Source organism: Acomys russatus, chromosome 5 (assembly GCF_903995435.1).
Source record: "Acomys russatus chromosome 5, mAcoRus1.1, whole genome shotgun sequence".
NCBI classification, from domain to species: Eukaryota; Metazoa; Chordata; class Mammalia; order Rodentia; family Muridae; genus Acomys; species Acomys russatus.
The window spans coordinates 64,905,171-64,925,973 of record NC_067141.1 but is presented as its reverse complement, the minus strand read 5'-3'; the positions used below and the strand labels follow the sequence as shown (position 1 = coordinate 64,925,973).

The 20,803-nt window shown below is 44.2% G+C and overlaps 1 protein-coding gene across 1 annotated transcript in view; it reads left to right on the top strand.

Moving 5' to 3' along the window:
• Armh3 (armadillo like helical domain containing 3) overlaps nt 1-20,803 on the top strand; it is a 183,258-nt gene that overhangs the window by 16,285 nt on the left and 146,170 nt on the right. The window contains exons 2-9 of the mRNA XM_051146676.1: nt 225-337; nt 3,785-3,841; nt 3,927-4,073; nt 7,942-8,049; nt 11,797-11,889; nt 12,981-13,055; nt 13,177-13,263; nt 20,139-20,195. Coding sequence (XP_051002633.1) covers nt 236-337; nt 3,785-3,841; nt 3,927-4,073; nt 7,942-8,049; nt 11,797-11,889; nt 12,981-13,055; nt 13,177-13,263; nt 20,139-20,195 — 726 coding nt within the window. The 5' untranslated portion in view covers nt 225-235. The remainder of the gene's footprint in view (nt 1-224; nt 338-3,784; nt 3,842-3,926; nt 4,074-7,941; nt 8,050-11,796; nt 11,890-12,980; nt 13,056-13,176; nt 13,264-20,138; nt 20,196-20,803) is intronic.

Genomic DNA, 20,803 nt, shown 5'->3' with positions numbered 1-20,803 from the left:
TCCAGGACTTGCTGTGTAGAGCAGGCTGGCCTTGAACTCAGAGATCTGCCTGCCTTTGCCTCCCTGAGTGCTGGGATTAAAGGTGTGTGCCACCGCGCTCCACATGTTAGGTATATTCTTCGTGCTGGCTGTTCTGTGGGCTTGAACAAATCATCTCGACGTATTTCTTCTATTATGGCAGTACATGTTCACTGTCCTAAAATGTGTCTCACCCTACCGCACAGGTTCTCTAGCCATGGCACAAGCAGAGAAACGGGGAGGCTTGCTCCGGAAGTCTTCAGCCTCCAGAAAGCCGCTGAGGGAGAAAGTGGTGCTGATGTACGATGCAGTGTTCATGGTAAGGCCTGGGGCCCTGCTGGCTGATAAGGCCTGGGGCCCTGCTGCCCTGCACAGCTACACTGATAAGGCCTGGGGCCCTGCTGCCCTGCACAGCTACACTGATAAGGCCTGGGGCCCTGCTGCCCTGCACAGCTACACTGATAAGGCCTGGGGCCCTGCTGCCCTGCACAGCTACATTGATAAGGCCTGGGGCCCTGCTGCCCTGCACAGCTACACTGATAAGGCCTGGGGCCCTGCTGCCCTGCACAGCTACACTGATAAGGCCTGGGGCCCTGCTGCCCTGCACAGCTACACTGATAAGGCCTGGGGCCCTGCTGCCTGCACAGCTACACTGATAAGGCCTGGGGCCCTGCTGCCTGCACAGCTACACTGATAAGGCCTGGGGCCCTGCTGCCCTGCACAGCTACACTGATAAGGCCTGGGGCCCTGCTGCCCTGCACAGCTACACTGATAAGGCCTGGGGCCCTGCTGCCCTGCACAGTGCACGCCTCTTCATTCTGGACAAATGTTTTAAGATTGTGTTTGTCTGTTTGCCATTCTGTTGAGTACACATATGTGTGTTTGAGCAAGAAGAGTGCAGGGGAATACAAGTCGTGGTGCATGCATGGAGTCAGAAGATACTTGCAGCAGTCCTCCCACTACTTAAATTCTGAGGATTGAACACAGGTCATCAGGCTTGGCTCCTTTACTCATTGAGTCATCTGGCTTGCCCTTGGTTTTTAGACAAGAGTCTTGCTATGTAGTTCAGGCTGGCTTGGAACTCACTATGTAGATCAATTTGTCCTTGAATTTACAGAGATTATCCTGCCAACTGCAGTTACAGGAATGAACTACCACAGCTAACTTTGCTCTTCAGTTTTTTAGTCCAAATAATCTTTTTTAAAACTATAACTTATTTGATTTTATTTTATGTGCATTGGTGCACTGTTTACATGTATGTCTGTGTGAGGGTGTTGGATCCCTGGAACTGGAGTTAAAGACAGTTATGAGCTGCCATGTGGGTGCTGAGAAATGAACCCAGGTCCTCTGGAGGAGCAGCTAGTGCTCTTAATTGTTGAGCCACCTTTCTAGCCCTCCTAAGTAATCTTTTTTTTTTCCTTCTAAGTAATCTTAATCAGAAACAGTCTTACTGGGGCTAGAGAGATGGCTTAGTGGATAAACTACTTGTTGTATATGTACTTAGGAGGACCAGAGGTCAGATCCCCAGCACCCACTTAAAAACAGCTCACCTGTTATCCCAGTGCGCACAGCGACAGGGGATCTCCTGGGCAAGATGGCTAGCTGGATGAGCCAAGGCAGTGATGTCTGTGCTGAAGACCCTGCCTCAGTAAATAGAGAGTGATTGAAGAAGACACAGGACATCTGCCTTTGACTTCCACAGACACATTCACACATGCAAGCTAGAATACTTGTATTCCCCGTAAATGTGGATATGCTTACATGTATGAACATTAGATGGCCCGCCCCCCCCCCCCGCCCCGAAACAACCAAGTTTGAGGCCAACCTGGGCTACATAATAAGTACAGCTTTTTGTGGGCTACAGAATGGGACCCCGCTCAAAACACAAGCAATGACAACAACAATGATCAAGTATAGGCTATAGACGGATCACCTGGGTTTGATACCTAAGCACTCTGTAAAAGTGGACATGGCAGTGCATACTTGAAATCCCGCTTGGGAGGTAGAAGGATCAGAAGTTCAAGATTACCCTCTGCTGCATAGTAAGTTCAAGTCCAGCAGGAGAGCTCAAGGACTGATAGTGAGCTAGCTCTCATAGGAGAGATTTGTCATCATATATTGATTATTAAAGCTTATTACTATTACTATTTTTGAGATGACCTCACATAGCCCAGGCTTGGCCTCAAACTTATTATGTAGCCAAGGATAGCATTGAACGCCTGATCCTTCTCTTTCCACCTTCCAGACTCTGAGATCTTGTGGGTTGTTGCCAGGATCTAGGTAAAACAATTGAAATGAGGAAGGAGTCTAGGAATTCCTTCTCCTTCTTCCTCTTCATCTTCTTCCTCCCTCTTTTGGCTTTTTTTTCTTTCTTTTTTTTTTTATTTTTATTTTTTGCTTTTTTGAGACAGGATTTCTCTGTGTAACACCTCTGGCTGTCCTCACTCTGTAGTCCACGCTGGCCTCGAACTCAGAGATCCACCTGCCTCTGCCTCCCAAGTTCTGGGATTAAAGGCGTCCATCACCACCCAGCTTTTCTTTCTTTCTTTCTTTCTTTTGAGACAGGGTTTCTCTGTGTAGCCTTGGCTATCCTGGACTCACTTTGTAGACCAGGCTGACCTTGAACTCACAGCGATCCGCCTGCCTCTGCCTCCCGAGTGCTGGGATTAAAGGCATGTGCCATCACGCCTGGCTCCCACCCAGCTTTTCTTACTTTCTTTCTTTTTTTTTTTTTTTTTTTTTTAAGATTTATTTATTTATTTACTTTGTATACAATGTTGTTTCTGCATGTACACCTGCAGGCCAAAAGAGGCTACCATATCACATTGTAGATGGTTGTGAGCCACCATGTGGTTGCTGGGAATTGAACTCTGGACCTCTGGAAGTGCAGCCAGTGCTCTTAACCTTTGAGCTATCTCGCCAGCCCCACTCTTTTGGCTTTTCAAGATAGGGTTTCTCTATGTAGCTCTGGCTGTCCTGAAACTCACTCTATAGCTCAGGCTGGCCTTGAACTCGAAGATCCACCTGCCCCTGCCTCCCAAGTGCTTGGATTAAAGGCATGTGGTACCACTGCCTGTCTTGGATTTTCTTTCTTTCTTTCTTTCTTTTTCTTACATAATTTAAAGGTCCTTTTTTTAATGATAGATGTCTTATGAAATTCTTTTTGTGCCCTGAATTCTACAAGTTCAGTTTCAGATATTTAAAAAGATGCATTGTTAGCCAGGTATGGTGGCGCTTGCCTTTAATCCCTCTTGGGAGGCAGAGGCAGGTGGATCTCTGTGAGTTCGAGGCCAGCCTGGTCTACAGAGTGAGTCTAGGACAGTTAAGGCTGTTACACAGAGAAACCCTGTCTGGAAAAACAAAAAAAGAAAGAGAAGTATTTATTTATTTATTTATTTTGGTTTTTCGAGACAAGGTTTCTCTGTGTATTCTTGGCTGTCCTGGACTCGCTTTTGTAGACCAGGCTGTCCTCGAACTCACAGCGATCTGCCTGCCTCTGCCTCCCGAGTGCTGGGATTAAAGGCATGTGCCACCATGCCCTGCCAAAAGAGAAGCATTTAAAGGAAGAATTCTGAGCTATTGTTTTACTTTTAGTGTAGAGAGTATGTATTCACACACAGTGCCTACAGAAAACTTTGTTCTCTTTTTCTATTATTGTAGTTTAAGAAAACATTTAAAAAAGTTAAATCTGACAAGAAAGTTGACAGTATTTTTGATGTTTCTGGAGTTGGCAATGAAGGTGAACATACTCATTTTCTGATTTCAGACGGAGGACCCCAGTAAGTGTAGTCCTCGGTTTTGGGAGGAGCTCTTCCTCATGAAGGTAAGTCTGGGTGGCATGGTGGAGTTGTCTGGAGTTGTGTTGTGCGTGCTGCGCTGAGAGTCTGCTCGGCCCTGGCTGTCTGCAGGTGAACTTAGAGTATCTGGAAGGCAAGCTGGAGTCTCTGGACGGTGAGGAGTTACTGAAGATCAAGGACAACATTAACTGTCTGTTCCAACACTGCATCCAGGCTCTAGGAGAGGAGCATCCGATCCGAGTGGTCAATGCGCTGCAGGTATGAGCTGGGGGACTGGGGAGGCTTGTCTAAAGGGGAAGGAAATCACAGCCCATTTGTTAGAAGCTGAGAGCCTAGGGTTGCCTTTAGGTGTTGGGTTTTGTTTGCCTGCCTGCCTGCCTGCCTTTTGTTTTTGTTTTTTGAGACAGGGTTTTTCTGTGTAGCCTTGGCTGTCTTGAACTTGCTTGTAGACCAGGCTGGCCTTGAACTCATGTCAGTCTGCCTACCTCTGCTTCCCTGAGTCCTGGGATTACAAGTTTTTGCCACTATGCCTGGTTTATTTATTTATTATTGTTGTTGTTATTATTATTCTTTCTTTCTTTTCTTTGTTTTTTAAAAAATATTTATTTATTTACTACGTATATATTGTCCTGACTACACTATATGCCTGGATACCAGAAGAGGGCAGCAGATCTCATTATAGATGGTTGTGAGCCACCATGTGGTTACTGGGAATTGAACTCAGGACCTCTGGAGGAGCAGCCAGTGCTCTTAACCTCTGAGCCATCTCTCCAGCCCATCTTTTTTTTGTTGTTCTTTTTGTTTTTTTGTTTTTCAAGACAGGGTTTCTCTGTTTAATAGCCCTGGTTTTCTTGGTCTCCTTTTGTAGACCAGGCTGGCCTTGAACTCACAGCGACCCGCCTGCCTCTGCCTCCCGAGTGCTGGGATTAAAGGCATACGTCACCATGCCTGGCTTTATTTATTTATTTATTTTTGGTTTTTGAGACAGGGTCTCTCTGTGTTGCCTTGGCTGTCCTGGACTCACTTTGTAGACCAGGCTGGCCTCGAACTCACATCGATCCACCTGCCTCTGCCTCCCAAGTGCTGGGATTAAAGGCATGTGCCACCACACCCAGCTATTTTTTTTTAAACTTATTTATTTTTATTTTATATACATTGGTGTTTGACTGCATGTATATGTGAGGATGTTGGGTCCCCTGGAACAGACAGTTGTTAGCTTCCATGTGGGCGAATGGAATCAAACCTGAGACTTCTGGAAAAGCAGTCAGTGCTCTTAGCCGCTGAACCATCTCTCCGGGCCCTATTAATATTTTTTAATGTATGTATGTGTTTGTGTGTGTGTAGGTCAGAGTTAGGTATCTTCCCCAACTACTTTGTACCTTGTTATTTTATTTATTAATAAATACTGGGGGTCTGGAGAGCTTGCTTAGCAATTAATAACACTTGTTGCTCTTGCACAGGACCTGGGTTCAGTTACCAGCACTCACATGGCAGCTGACAGCTGTTTGTAACTCCAGTTCCAGAGGATTCAACACCCTTTTCTGGCCTTCTTTTCCTTTTTTTTTTTTTTTTTTTTTTTTTTGAGACAGGTTTTCTCTGTGTAGCATTGGCTGTCCTAGACTCGCTTTGTAGACCAGGCTGTCCTTGAACTCACAGTGATCCACCTGCCTCTGCTTCCCGAGTGCTGGGATTAAAGGCATGCGCCACCACCGCCCGGCAATTTCTGGCCTTCTTTGGTAGTAGTTTTACGGACACACACACAGGCAAAACATCCATACACATAAACTAGAAAAATCTCTAAAAAGTTTTTTAATTTTGGGGACAAGTTTGGTGGTGCACACCTTTAATCTTAGCCCTTGGGAGGCAGAGGTGGGTGGATTTCTGTGAGGTGGAGGTCCACCTGATCTATTTCGGGAGTTCCAGGCCAGCTAGGGCCATGTAGTGAGATATTGTCTCAAAACAAACAAAAACAAAATAAAAACAGAGCCGTGTATGATGTGTACGGGGAGTGTACATGCCACACTGCTCATATAGAGGCTGGAGGACGGCTGGGTGCTGCTGCTTCTGTGCTTCCACTTGTACCTGGCTGCAGGTATTATGCTCAGGTCACCAGGCTCGTGGGACAAGCACTTGAACGTCTGAGCCATTTCTCCAGCTGCTCACTTTTTTTCCTCCAGAAGTGGAAGTAGTATGTCTTTATTACTGTCTGTCCTAGTCCCTGGAGTCAGGTTCACCGAACCTAGGGCTCATTATTTTTTAGCTAGGCTGGTGGCCGCAAAGTCCCATCAATCCTCTTATGTGTTGGCTTTTTGTTGTTGTTGTTGTTGTTTTGGTTTGGTTTTTCGAGACAGGGTCTCTCTGTGTAGCCTTGGCTGTCCTGGACTTGTTTTGTAGACCAGGCTGGCCTCGAATTCACAGCAATCTACCTGCCTCTGCCTCCAGAGTGCTAGGATTAAAGGTGTGCGCCACCACCACCCGGCTGGCATTTTCTTGTTTTAAATCTATTTTATTTGGGTTCTTATACCACACACTCTTCTCCACCTTAACACCAGATAGGAGAGACAGAAGGGAGTGGGGAAGAGAGGGCATTGAGATCTTTTTATACTACTTCCTGCTGACTAGGAGCATTGAATCCTTGGGGCAAGTTCAGTTTTCATCTTCTCAGAATATCTCCAATTTTTTCTTACTGTCTTTTTTCTAACAACCACTTGACAAACCAGGAGCAGGAACCGGCAGGAGGAACAGCCATGGCCCCTCTGTCTTTTTATACCATCTCTAGAGTACCTGCAATTAAACTATTTTCTGCTGCCAAATCACACTTTTGCCAGAGCATGAACGAGAGTAATAGTCAGCTGCTGTGGACCATCTGAAGCAGCCCCATATCCACACCTGGGATTAAAACAAAAACATGTTACATAACATCACGGGGGTTTTTTGTTTGTTCGCTTCTGTTTTTGATATTACTTTATTTTATTTTTTTACATATACATTTATATTATTACACATATATACAATAGATTACCTATAGCAAGAAGAACCATGACACAATCAGGAATTATATAAATGTTGCATTCTTAGTGTTTTGGCTATTTGTATTTGACAGCCTTGAAAAAGACATCTTTATTATCTTGGTGCGTCTAAATTTCTGAGTGTAAATCAATCTCCCTCACATATTGTCATTATCAACTTAGAACACCTATCTAGACCTAAGAACATTTTAACCCCTGAACAATAAAGCTTCATTGTAAAACTAAGCTATGTGGTCTTCAAGTTCCTCAGAGACTTGACAAGGAATAAACTTGATTATCTGAGTGTGCTGGGAGTAGCTTTTCAAATGAAAAGAAGGTAGAGACAGTTTTCTACCTGAATAGTCACCCGAAACTCTCTATAATGTTGGAGCATCATCTTCAGTCTTCTGGCCCAATATATTCTACCTGTATATATGCCTGCATACCAGAAGAGGAAACTGGATCTCCTAATAGATGGTTGTGAGCCATCATGTGGTTGCTGGGAATTGGAGGGAAGAGCAACCAGTGCTCTTAACCTCTGAACCATCTCTCTAGACCCATAACTAGGTTTTTAAAGATACCAAAATAGCTGGGTGCGGTGGCTCTTGCTTGTAATCCCAGCAATCAGGGAGGCAAAGGCAGGCGGATCTTTGTGAGTTCGAGGCCAGCCTGGTGAATCTAGGACAGCCAAGGCTACACAGAGAAACCCTGTCTCAAAAAAAAAAAAAAAAAAAAAGATGCCGAAATTCTCAGTACGTGTCTGTGTGTGTGTGTGTGTGTGTGTGTGTGTGTGTGTGTGTGTGTGTGTGTGTGTGTGTGTGTGTGTGTAAGGGCGCTCATACACAGGAACCTGTGGAGTCAGAACAACTTGTGGAAGTTGGTTCTTTTGTCAGACTTGTACCTTTATTCTTCTGCCTCCATCTCCCAGTGCTGGGATTTCAGGTGTGCTCCTGTTTATTAATTTCTGTATTTTTCATATGTTAACACTCAGGCTGTTTTCAAACTCAGTATGGGTCAGGCTTGTCAAGATGTAGTTCTGAAGATGCAGTAGGAGGCTGCAGAGTGTACTCCTAGTTTTGAGACTTTTCTAGAAAGAATTCTTTTTCTCATCTCTGCAGACCTTGTGTGCACTTATTCGAGGAGTCCACCAGAAGAATAAATCTACGTCTGGGTTTGACATTATCAACATGCTGATGGGCTTTGACAAAGCGGAACTGTGCATGAAGGTGAGGCATAAGAAGTGCTTATGGCTGTGGACAGCTGTCTGACAGCTGTTTGTGAACACTGCCCGCAGGCAGCATACTAGAAGATTCATATTCAGATTTCTCTTTTTTCTTTCTTGGTTTTTGAGACAGGATCTCTTTACATAGCTCTAGTTGTTCCTGAACTCACTATGTAGTCCAGGCTGGTTCAAACTTAACAGAGGCCCACCTGCCTCTGCCTCCTGAGTTCTGTGTTTAAAGGTGTGAGCCGTCATGCAAGCTTTATATGGCATTTATGACCTCAGATACAACATGAAAAGTCACAAGATCAGATATTTTGTAGTGCTGGTAATGAGTCCATAGTGTTCTGCATGGAAGGCAAGTTTTCTGCTGCCCAGAATCCTTGCTTGCTTTTGTGTATTTGATACAGGGTCTTTTGTAGCTGAGGCTGGGTTTAGACTTACATTACAGATGATGGACCCTTTCTAATACATGCATATTCATTTCAGAGTGGATGAATATACATGTGTGTGTGTATATGTATGTACACACACACACACATATATGGACCTTTTCTAATATATATATTCATTTCAGAGTGGATATTATATATGTATATATATATATTTTTAAGATTTATTTATCATGTATGCTGTGTTCTGCCTGCATGCATGCTTGCACACCAGAAGAGGGCACCAGATCTCATTATAGATGGTTGTGAGCCACCATGTGGTTGCTGGGAATTGAACTCAGGACCTCCGGAAGAGCAGACAGTGCTCTTGACCTCTAAGCCATCTCTCCAGCTCTGCTGTTTTGTTTTGTTTTGTTTTTTTTTAAAATGTATTTTTAAACTTTATTTATTTATTGTATATGAGTGCTTTTTCTGCAGGAGAGGGCATCAGATCTCATTATAGATGGTTGTGAGCCACCATGTGGTTGCTGGGAATTGAACTCAGGACCTCTGGAAGAGTAGGCGGCGCTCTTAACCACTGAGCCATCTCTCCAGCCCCTGTTGTTTTGTTTTTAAAGAGGATTTTTCTTTGTCGCCCTGGCTGTCCTGGAACTCACTATGTAGACCAAGCTGGCCTTGAACTCACAGAGATCCACCTGCCTCTGCCTCCCAAGTGCTGGGATTGAAGTGTTCACCACAACCACCTGGCTTGATTTTTTTCCCCCCTAGGCAAGGTTTTTCTGTGTACTGGAACTTGTTCTGTAGACCAGGCTGGCCTCAAACTTGGAGATCTGTCTGCCTCTGCCTCTTGAGTGGTAGGATTAAAGGAGTGCATTGCCATGATTTTTGTTTTGTTTTGTATTGTATTTTTTTGAGACAGGGTTTCTCTGTATAGCCTTGACTGTCCCGTAACTCTGATTTGTAGGCCAGGGTGGCCTCAGATTCACAGAAATCTGCCTGCCTCTGCCTTCCAAAGTGCTGGGATCACAGGCATATGCCTTCGTGCCTGGCTTGGCTTGAATTTTTATATCCACTGTTTGAAACTTTTTCTTAAAAACTTCTGCTTCTCTTCTTCCTCTTCCCTGCCTCCCACCCCACATTGGGGATTGAACCTAAGGCTTCTTGAATGGTACAAGATAGAGAGTAACTCTTTTTTTTGTTTGTTTGACAATAACTCTTAAGACACTATCTTTTGGGGCTGGAGAGATGGCTCAGAGGTTAGAGCACTGACTGCTCTTCCAAAGGTCATGAATTCAATTCCCAGCAACCAAATGTTGGCTCACAACCATCTCTTCTGGCCTGCAGGCAGAATGCTGTATACATAATAAATAATAAATCTTTAAAAAAAAAAGACACTATCTTTTATTATTTACTTATTTACTATTATTATTAATACTTTCATAATTCACAAATTATATAGTTGATTCTTAAATTGAATAAATATCATCACTATTAATTTAAAAGCCAGCTTTAATTGCCCCCAAAAGAAAAATTATGATTCTTCTGAGTTCTGGGATTATAGATATATGCCTGGATTGAACCCAGGGCCTTGTGAAAGCTAGGCAAGCTTCTGGCAACAAGCACATTCCCAGGCCTTTCTCATGTACCTTTGAGCATTTTAAAGTCTATCTGGTGTCCCTTTAGAGTGAGAGAGAGAGAGAGAGAGAGGGAGAGAGAGAGAGAGAGAGAGAGAGAGTGTGTGTGTGTGTGTGTGTGTGTGTGTGTGTGTATGTATGTGTGTGTATGAGCTCTTTTCTGCCTGCATGCATGTATATACACCATGTGCATACCTGTTGCCCTCAGAGTCCAGAAGAGGGTGTTGCATCCCCTGGAACTGGAGTTATAGCTGGCTTTGAACTACCATGTAATTGCTGGGAACCAAAAACCCAGGTTTTCTGAAAGAGCAAGTGCTCTTAATCACTGAGGCATTTCTCTAGCCTTGAATTCTCTTCCTTTATTTAATGCAGAATATTTTTCTTTGTCCCTTTATCATAGTGTGAAGGTTTTATGTCTAAAAGTTGTTTTTTTTTTTGTTTTTGTTTTTTTTTTTTAGTGCAAGCATCAAATTTCAGTCACATTGTCAATCAGCTAGCTTTATTTTGTTGGCTCTGTTTCTTAATAATTAAACTTTATTATACAACTCAACTAGCTTACACAAGAAGGAAAAAAGGTTAAAGGGACAAAAGAGTGAACCTTTTGGTATCCGTTTCACGGGACGGGTCCTTAGGTGTCTCTCTGGCCCGTGTGCTGGTCCAGCTGGTCCGCTGCTCCCCATGCTGTCTCGCCCAGGCTGAACTTGTTGTTCGCTCCTCCCCAACTGCCTGTGGCCGTTCTCCTTCTCACCTCCTTCTCCAGGTGAGGGTCAATTAGAAAAACAGTAGCCCAGGTGGGGTTCCCAGGTCTGTTTCCTGAATTCCAGGCCCAGGATGGCTCCACTCAGTCTGTCACAAGGTATTCATGGGGTGCCCCAAGGGTAAAGCCCTTCAAGACTGCTTCCACCTGTAACAAAGCTCAATCTTTCCCACATTCTTTGGTTGCTCATATGGCCATTGAGGCTCACTAGTGAACTGACATTGTGTCTGTCACTGGTTCAGTATGCTCACAGGAAGCACTTTCTATAACAAGTAATAAAATTCATGTATGGCCATTAAACCATTAGGTTTCCCTTTTTCAGATAGCTTCATTGTTCTTTTTTTTTTTTTTAAGATTTATTTATTATGTATACAATGTATCTGCATGTACAACTAGAGGAGGGCAGCAGGTCTCATTACAGATGGCTGTGAGCCACCATGTGGGTGCTGGGAATTGAACTCAGGTCCTGTGGAAGAGCAGTCAGTGCTCTTAACCTTTGAGCCATCTCTCTCTAGCCCGCTTCATTGTTCTTACCTTAAAGTTTATTTGTACAAAGCTTCAAGCATTCGTGCAGTACAAGAGTGGATTTATATTTATTTATTTATTTTTGGTTTTTTGAGACAGGGTCTTTATGTGTTAGCCTTGGCTGTCCTGGACTTACTTTGTAGACCAGGCCGGCCTCGAACTCACAGTGATCTGCCTGCCTCTGCCTCCTGAGTGCTGGGATTAAAGGCGTGCGCCATCATACCCGGCCAAGAGTGAATTCTTTACTGTTCTCTTCAGTAAACATTTCCCCCCAAGTAGCTAGACTTTGAAGTCTTTTCCTTTGATCTTGCAAGGCCTGGACTAGGGAGATGGTACAGTTGATCCTGTTATTCACTTTATCCTTTATAACATAGCATGTACTGGGTGAATATGAGGTATGTGTTACTTGGTGTGCACTAATGTTTAATGGTTCTTTTTCCCAGAACTTGATGGAGAGCTTGGATTCATTGCTTTGTGCAGAAGGTTCTGAGAGTCTGAAGAGTCTATGCCTGAAACTACTTCTTTGCTTAGTGACTGTAAGTGACCTCCTGTATGTTTGTCAAAGGTATTAATTAAAGCAGAGTCAAGACTAGTGGAATAACCAAGAAGAGACTAGACACCCTATGAGCACATACAGGGGAAGGAGGTCCCCCTCAGTCACAGTCATAGGGGAGGGGAGTAGGGAAAATGGGAGGGAGGGAAGAATGGGAGGATACAAGCGATGGGATAACCATTGAGATGTAACAAGAATAAATTAATAAAAAAAAAGAATTGAGGGGGGGGGCGAAAAAAGACTAGTGGAATATTTCCTCCCAAATGTAAAAGAGAAAATCTCTACTGGAGTATTGTATCATTCCTTTTTGTTTGAACTTATAAAAGGAAGTTAGATGTATGGAGTTTTGTTCTTTGCTTTTGCTTTTGTTTTTGATGTTTATTTATTTTTATATACAAATGCTTTATCTGTACGTACAACTCCATGCCACAAGAGGGTATCAGGTCCCAGTATAGATGGTTGCGAGCCACCATGTGGTTGCTGGGCATTTTACTCAGGACCTTTGGAGGAGCAAACAGTGCTCTGAGCCACTGCGCCATCTCTACAGTCCCCAAGGTTTGTTTCCTGTGAGTTAATCTTTGCAGCATCTGCTGGCATTTTTAGCTACATGATACTTATCACTTTATATTCATCATCATAAATACATACGCATCACTTTATTTTTTATTTTACTTAAAATTTAAAAAGTTACTTTTACTTTATGTGTCCCCCTTCCCCACACAGACAGCCATGTTGGTCACAACTTTCAGGAACTAGTTCTCTCCTTCCACCGTGTAGTCCTGGGTGGAGCTCAGGTTATCAGGCTTGGTGGCCAGTGCTTCAACCTGCCGAACCATCTCCCTAGTTGAGACTTATCAGCTTAGAACGTCATTCTCGGAGAACTACTGTCTTTTGGATTGTCTGACTTTTCCTTTTCGTTGGTTGAAAAATGGTTCTTGGGATTCTGATTCTTGGGATATTTTTGTCTGCTGTTTGCTTTAACCGTTCTGTTTCATTGAGCTGCTAGAGGAGGAGACCCACGTGAGGCGTCAGGTGCCTTGCTACAGGCCTTCAACAGCTGTTGGTTGCATTTAGGTTACAGACAACATCAGTCAGAACACTATCCTGGAGTATGTAATGATCAACAGTATATTTGAAGCAATTTTACAGGTAGGTCAACTTTCTGATGACCTTTCTCTTTTAGATAGACCATCACTTAATATTTTTAGTCTGCCTTCCCAGGAGGTAGGACTTAGCACTTAGGAGTTAAACACTCTGCTTCTTGTTGCAGATACTGTCCCATCCCCCAAGTCGTAGAGAGCATGGGTATGATGCTGTTGTCCTCTTGGCTTTGCTGGTAAACTACCGAAAATATGAGGTAGGTGGGCCCATAATGTGCAGTTTATATTTTCTACAATTGTGCTGGATACAGCCATTTTTAAAAGATGGCTTACTTTTTGAGACATGTTTCTTTTTTTTGTTTTGTTTTGTTTGTTTGTTTGTTTGCTTTGGTTTTTCAAGACAGGGTTTTTCTGTGTAGCCTTGGCTGTGCTAGACTTGCTTTGTGGACCAGGCTGGCCTCGAACTCACAGCGATCTGCTTGTCTCTTCCTCCTGAGTGCTGGGATTAAAGGTGTGCGCCACCACCACCAGCTTTTTTTTTTTTTTTTAAGATTTATTTATTCATTTGTATACAGATCTCTCCCTGCATGTACACCTGCACGCCAGAAGAGGGCACCAGATCTCATTATAAATGGTTGTGAGCCATGATGTGGTTGCTGGGAATTGAGCTCAGGACCTCTAGAAGAGCAGACAGTGCTAACCTCTGAGCCATCTCTCCAGCCCCCTCCCCCCCCCGCTTTTGGTTTTTGTTTGTTTGTTTGTTTCTTTGAGACAGGGTCTCTTTGTGTAGCCCTGGTTGTCTTGGACTTACTCTGTAGATCAGGCTGGCCTGGAACTCAAGAGATCTGCCTGCCTCTGCCTCTCCAAGTACTGGGATTAAATGAGTGTGCCACCATGCTGGGCTGAGACATGTTCTTGGTAAACTGTATTTTTCTTTTTCTTCTCTTAAAGAAGATGTTTTGTTTATATTTATTTTATGTGTATGGGTATTTTGTCTGCATGTATGTCTGTACCATATATGTATGTGCCTGGTGCCCATGAAGGCCAGAAGAGGGCATCAGAGCTCTGTGAATTAGAGTTAAAGACAGCTGTGCGCTGCCATGTGGGTGGGTGGTGGAATTGAATCCACATCTTCTGGAGGAGCAGTCTGTGTTCTTAACTGCTGAGCCATCTCTGTACACACCCCCTCCCCCGGATGACTTGACTTGTGATCCTTTTGTCTCTACGTCCTGAGTGTTGGTATTATGGGCCTGTAGCACCATGCCCAGCCTTAACCTAGGAAGTTTTGTTTGCTCATTTTGTTTTTGAGACAGTCTTACTGTATATCCCTGGCTAGCCTGGAACTCAGTAGATCTGCCTCTCTCTCTTGTGTGCTAGGATTAAAGCAATGCCATGCCCAGCCCCCTAGGTTACTTCACATTGAATCAGATTTTGTGGTAGAGGCCTGATCATTTACTGCTGCTGCTGCTGCTACGCCGCCGCCGCCGCCTACTACTACTACTACTGCTGCTATTACTACTTCCTCCTCTTCCTCGTTGTCATCTTCTTCTTCTCCTCCTCCTCCTCCTCCTTCTTTTTGGTTTTTTTCGAGACAGGGTTTCTCTGTGTTGGCTGTCCTGGACTCACTTTGTAGACCAGGCTGTCCTCGAATTTATAGCCACCTGCCTGCCTCTGCCTCCTGAGTGCTGGGATTAAAGGCGTGCACTGCTACACCCAGCTTGATCATGTACTTTTTAAAAGGTCCCCAACTGATGTATGTATAGTCGCGGATGCCTGTAAATCTCAGCACCTAACAGGCTGAGGCAGGAGGCTTGCTATAAATTTAGGGGCAGCTTGTGCTACATGAGTTCTGGGCTAGCTCGGGGTACAAAGTAACACCCTGTCTTGAAACAAACAAATACAGCAAAACAAAACCAATTTCCATGTAGGATATTAACCAGTATTAGAAATCACAGGCCTGCATTTGCTTTGCAAGTTTATTTATTTTACTTGTATGTGACTGATGGCATGTATATGCACTGTGTGCTTGCAGTTACCCCAACAGGCCAGAAGAGGGCATTGGAGTCCCCCGGAACTGGAGTTACCTGGTAGTTGTGCTTGAGTTGTCTGGCATGACGTAGATGTTGAGAACCAAAACAGGGTGCGTTCTCTGTAAGAACAGCAAATGCTTTTAATCACCAAGCCTTTTCTCTAGCCCCAATATATGTTTTTTATTTTATGCTCATTGGTGTTTTGCTTGCGTTTATGTGTGTATGAGGGTGTCAGATCTTCTGGAACAGTAGTTAGAGACAGTTGTGAGCTGCCATGTGGGTGTTGGGAATTGAACCTGGGACCTCTGGAAGAGCAGCCAGTGCTCTCAACCATCTCTCCAGGGCACCCCGCCCCCTGCAATTTTTTTAAAAACAGAGTCTTGCTAAGTAGCTCTGACTAACTTAGAACTTAGTATGCTGGTCTGGAACTCATGGGTGATCCTCCTGCCTCTGCAAATCCTCCCTACCCATCCCCGACTCAGTTCTGTGTTTCTGGCAAGACTGGGTTTCATATTTATTATTTCCTTAAAGTAGTCTACTGTATAAGTATCACTGTTGGTCTGAGGACTTCTTTGATTTTAATTTGAAGATAATACTTTATAACAATTCTGGAGGTTACACTGCTTCCCACTGACTCAGTTTGGCAATCCTCATGCTTCGAAGCCTCCTCACTGTAATCACAGGCATATACGATCACACCTGGCTGCATTTAATGTGAAGACAGGCTCTCGTGCAGCCCAGGCTGGGCTTTGACTCCTACTCTGCTTTCATCTCCCCAGTGTATCACTGTGGCTGGTTCGAGCGCGTGCACACACACACACCCACACCCACACCCACATTCTCTCTCTCTCTCTTCCTCTCTCCCTCCTCTGTCGGCCCTCCCCACATTCCTTCCTTCCTCTCTTTCCCTTGGTCTCGCCCTCTCTTCAATAGAGTTCCTCTCTAGAGCCCAGGCTGGCCTCAAATTCATGGTGAGCCATGTCTCAGTGTCTCAAGTGTTTGGGATTATAAGTGTGCCACCATACCCAGGGGTTTTTAGTTTTATTTTTCTTTCCTGAGCTTTTGCCCTTACAGGTCCTCTCTCCCCCTAGCCCCATTCCCCTTTTGAGATAGGACTTTGTTATTTAGGCTGCATGCCTGCCTGTCCTTGTACTTGCTGCATGGCCTGACCTGGCCTCTAGATTTCAGGAATCTTCCTGCCTCAGCCTCCTCCACCCACCCATAGACCTGTACCCTCTTACATGCATCGCTGAGTGATTTTATTCAGATAGAGTGAAATGGGTTCTTCATTGTGACAAGGAACAACTGTGAGAGGGGAGTACCCAGTAGGGTCTGGAGCATGGGGAACAGTGTTGATGAGCTAGAAACACCAGAGCTGGCCACTTTTAGTGTCTTGGAAGAATACTGATCTACAAATAAGTAGGGAATGTATCACCAGTACCTGTTTTTACTGGCAATCTGGAGGGGCTGATGAGGTAGCCATTATGGTCTCTGTCATGTGTAAAAGCTCCCGGGGACTTATTACAACAACAAGAAAAATAGCTGAGGAACTTAAGGAAGTTGAGTTCTATGTGACAGGAGCATGCTATCGTCAGTGTTGAGTATTTCATAATATTGTGGTGGATACAGCCATTCTGAGGCAGTGGCTTGGCATCCCTAAGTGCAAACTGAACCCCAATTTGCTCAGTAGAGCTCTGAAATATCAGCCTGAAAAATGGGACACAGCCAGTGGCTGGAGAAAATCCTATTTCTATAGTATGAAGCCTTGTTTTGTCAGAAATTTTGCAAGGATGAATATACCTGGCAAGGGCAAACCAGTGGGCATAATTTCTCTGGGACTTGCACTTTTGGATCTAAGTCATTCACCAGATGCCATTAAAGACGCCAGATTACAGTGGAACATGAAGATTTTGAAACGAGTGTGAGGAATTTCAGGTGAACATAGCAAAAATTAAAAGCCAGTGAAATTTTATGCAAGCCAGTAGGAGAAGGTGTGCTAGGAGACTATTTTAGCTACTGCAGCAGTCAAGCCCGTGACCAATAAGGCAAGTTGTTACGCTTTCTAGAAAGGGGTAAAGGTACCAGAGACTAGTTACCAGCTAAAACTAGAGAAGGCAGACAAGAAATAAGGTGGCCAGGCATAGTGGCGCACGCCTTTAATCCCAGCACGTGGGAGGCAGAGGCAGGTGGATTGCTTGAGTTCGAGACCAGCCTGGTCTACAAAGCAAGTCTAGGACAGCCAACGCCACACAGAGAAACCTTGCCTCAAACAAACAAAACAAAAGAAATAAGGAAAGAGCTGGGTGTTAGAACCTTCTAAGTTCTAACCCGGTCCTCAGAGCAAGTTCCAGGACAGCATCCAGGGCTAATGCAAAGAAACTGTGTCCTGAAAGGAAAAACAAACAAACAAACAAAAACCAAAATAAATAAAAACAAACCAAAAAGAAATAAGGAAAGGGTATCATGTACAATTATTATTCATAGTGCATTCTGTTTTAGAGACAATGAAAAGTAATGGGGGATACTTAGAAAGCTAGGACCCCAAAAAGGAACTCCAAGTATACTCAGTGGTTGACTTCTTAGTGAGTTTATAGTACTGTTTTGTGGATGAAAAGTAGATTGCTCCTGTTTCAAAAAGACCAGTCTGCTAGGTATGTAGTGTCAGGGGCAATTAGTATTTAGGAGAAAAAGGATTCTTACAGGATTATGATCCTGGCTTCCAGACTGGCCAGCTCTTCTGAGCTGTAGTGATTGAAAACCCATCTGCTGCCCTGAGGCTTTGTGTCCTTAAATTAAAATATTTATTTATTTATTTATTATGTATACAGTGCTCTGCCTGCATGTATATCTGCAGGCCAGAAGAGGGCATCAGATCACATTATGATGGTTGTGAGTCATCATGTGGTTGCTAGAAATTGAACTTAGGACCTCTGGAAGAGTAGTCAGTGCTCTTAACCCCTGAGCCATTTCTCCAGTCCTACTCTCTTTTCCTAAAGAACTTTTCTGGGCTAAGGAGATTGTCCAGTTGGTGAAGCACTTTTGCATAAACTTTATGGATCTGATGGCAGTTCACAGCACTGTGGTAAGAAGGTGGCGTGGCGGCCACACTTGTAATCTCAGTGTGGAATGGTGGAGACAGGAAGATCCTTGGGGCTTGCTGGATGCTGCAGCTTAGCCTATTTGGCCTCAAGTCGTAGGTCCCAGTGAGAAACCCAGTCAAAAGGCAGGTGGATGGCTTTTGAGGAATGACAGCAGAGGTTGGCCTCTGGGCTTTATGTGCTTACATATACACAAATTAAAAAGATGCACAACTTCCTCTGACTATGGTAATAACATCATAGAGCAGAGTAACAGAGCTGCCAGTGTGTCAGACAGATGCCCCACAGCTCCAGGGGCAGGAGGCCGAAGATGAAATTAGGTCATTGTGTACGTGTCATACCTAGTAAGGGCAATTAGAGCATGCACCTTGCATGCTGGTCCTGGGGCCCAGGTTCTTTGCTGTCACCTCACAGTGTTCTTTGGGGAAGAGGAGTGACTAGTACGTGCAGAAATAATGTCAAGACAATGTGCTTGTGGCTGACAGTGACGGACAGTTTTTTTTTACTTCCCACTCTGAGGAGGCAGAGGCAGGCGGATCTCTGAGAGTTAGATGCCACCTTGGTCTGTGTAACAAGATTTAGGGAAGCCAAGGATATATAGTGAGTCCCTGTCTCGAAAAGAAAAGAAGCTTTGTTTTTACTAATGTTGCTGTCAACATGGTGACATCTGTAGTCAGCCAAGTGCTGACTTTTCTTTTCCAAGGATCCACGTGCATTGGACCTTACACGAACGTCTGTAGTGTACTGTAAAATGTAACATTTGGGTTGTTATGAAAGCAAAACCTTCTTTTTCTGTTTCCACTTGACATGTGAAAGATATGCTTTGAAACTTGATTAAATATGAGGTCTACTTGGGGGATTAGCTTTTCAGTTTCAGATTTTTTTTTTAAAAGACTTATTATTTATTATTATGTATACAGTGTCCTGCCTGCATGTACACCTGCAGTCCAGAAGAGGGCATCAGATCACATTATAGATGGTTGTAAGCCACCATGTGGTTGCTGGGAATTGAACTCAGGACCTTTGGAAGAGCAGGTGGTGCTCTTAACCTCTGAGCCATCTCTCCAGCCCAGTTTCAGATTTCTTAATAATGAGTTTTCTTGGTAGCTGTAAAAATCTCCAGCCTGAATACTCACCCTCCTTGGGATGGAATTGATGCTTGAGCCTTAGGAGAACTTTGCTCACATCCTGTGGGTGGGATGTTTTTAAGGTCAGCAGGTCATTGGCTCTCATACCACTTTTAAGAAATAGTCAGATCTTTAATGAGTTTAAATATGTGCCCAGCTGAGACTGGGTCTGGGAGAAGTCAAGTAATCTTCCAGTGCTGTAAGTGATGGGACAATCGTTAAATCCCAGTGTCCTGACCAGATTGTTGCTTGGGTAATAACATCCTTCCTTCAGTACCCCCTGCAGTGTTATTTGGGTATGAGATCTCCATAAATGGCCTCTCTGGCTGTTAAGCAGCTGCCACTTCCTAGCCCTGAGGTGCCTTTGTTTTCTGGGTGGGTGAATCAGCCCTTGTGTGTAGTTTTGAAACGGTTAGGGAGCCTTTGGGAGGAGAATGTAAGTTAGCATCTTTACAAGTATGCGTCTTAAGGGAAAGAGGTTTTTATTTCTCCCAAAGGAGAGCTATCCCTGTGGATTCAGTAGGATAGGACAGATTGCGTTTTCAGAGAATTTACTTTTTAGAAGCAAGAAAGAAAAAAATAGAGGTAGATGAACATAAACATGAGCTAATTCATCCCAGAGGAAAACGCAGGTAGAACAGAACTGACAATTGTATGTCTGCATGTATACACGCGTGCATACTTGACAAATGCCTGGGTGGGCTGTGAGATTCCCTGGAACTGGGGCTGTCAGCAGGCGGGGTGCTTCGGGTTTGGGTATTGGGAGCATCACCATGGAAAGAGGGCTTACAGAGCATCTTTGTTATTACTGTCTAATTAGCCAGCAGCATTCTTAACTTGGTCATACTTACCTTCACTCTTTTCTCTTGCCTAATAGTCTGTGAATCCCTACATTGTGAAGCTGTCTATTGTGGATGATGAGGCTACGCTGAATGTGAGTATCTGGGTTCTGGGTGTTTTGGTATTGTCTTACTTGCATGTGGAGGCCTTATTTTCAGTGTACATTAAGGAGAGAGAATCCGGGTCAGTAATGGGCCTAGTAGTAGTAGTGGTGCTAGTAATGGAAACTGATAGAAGCAGTGCAAGCTTAAGGCCGCCCTGTGGTACTTAGTGTGACTCTGTCTCAAAAGAAAAGAAAAAGGGCTGGGGATTTAACTTACTAGTTTTGGATTCAATTTCTAGTCTACAATAACAACAACAACAACAACAAAATAAAAAATGAATCCCAGAAAGCAAGTGCTTTATCATGATTGGTTTTTGGTTTTGGAGACAGTCTCACTACGTAGCCCAGGCTGGCCTTAGACTCCTGGTCCTTCTGCTCCAGCCTCTTTAGTGCTGGGATTGCCAGTGTGGGCCATGTACAACCATGTGCTTTGCCTGGTGCCTGAAAAGACCAGAAGAAGGTACCAGATTCTCTGGAACTGGAGTTACAGATGGGTGTGAGCCTCCATGTGGGTGCTGGGACCTAAACCTGGGTGTTTGCAAGAGTAGCAAGGGCTCTTTACTGCCATGCTGTCTCTCTAGCCCTGCAATTCCTTCTTA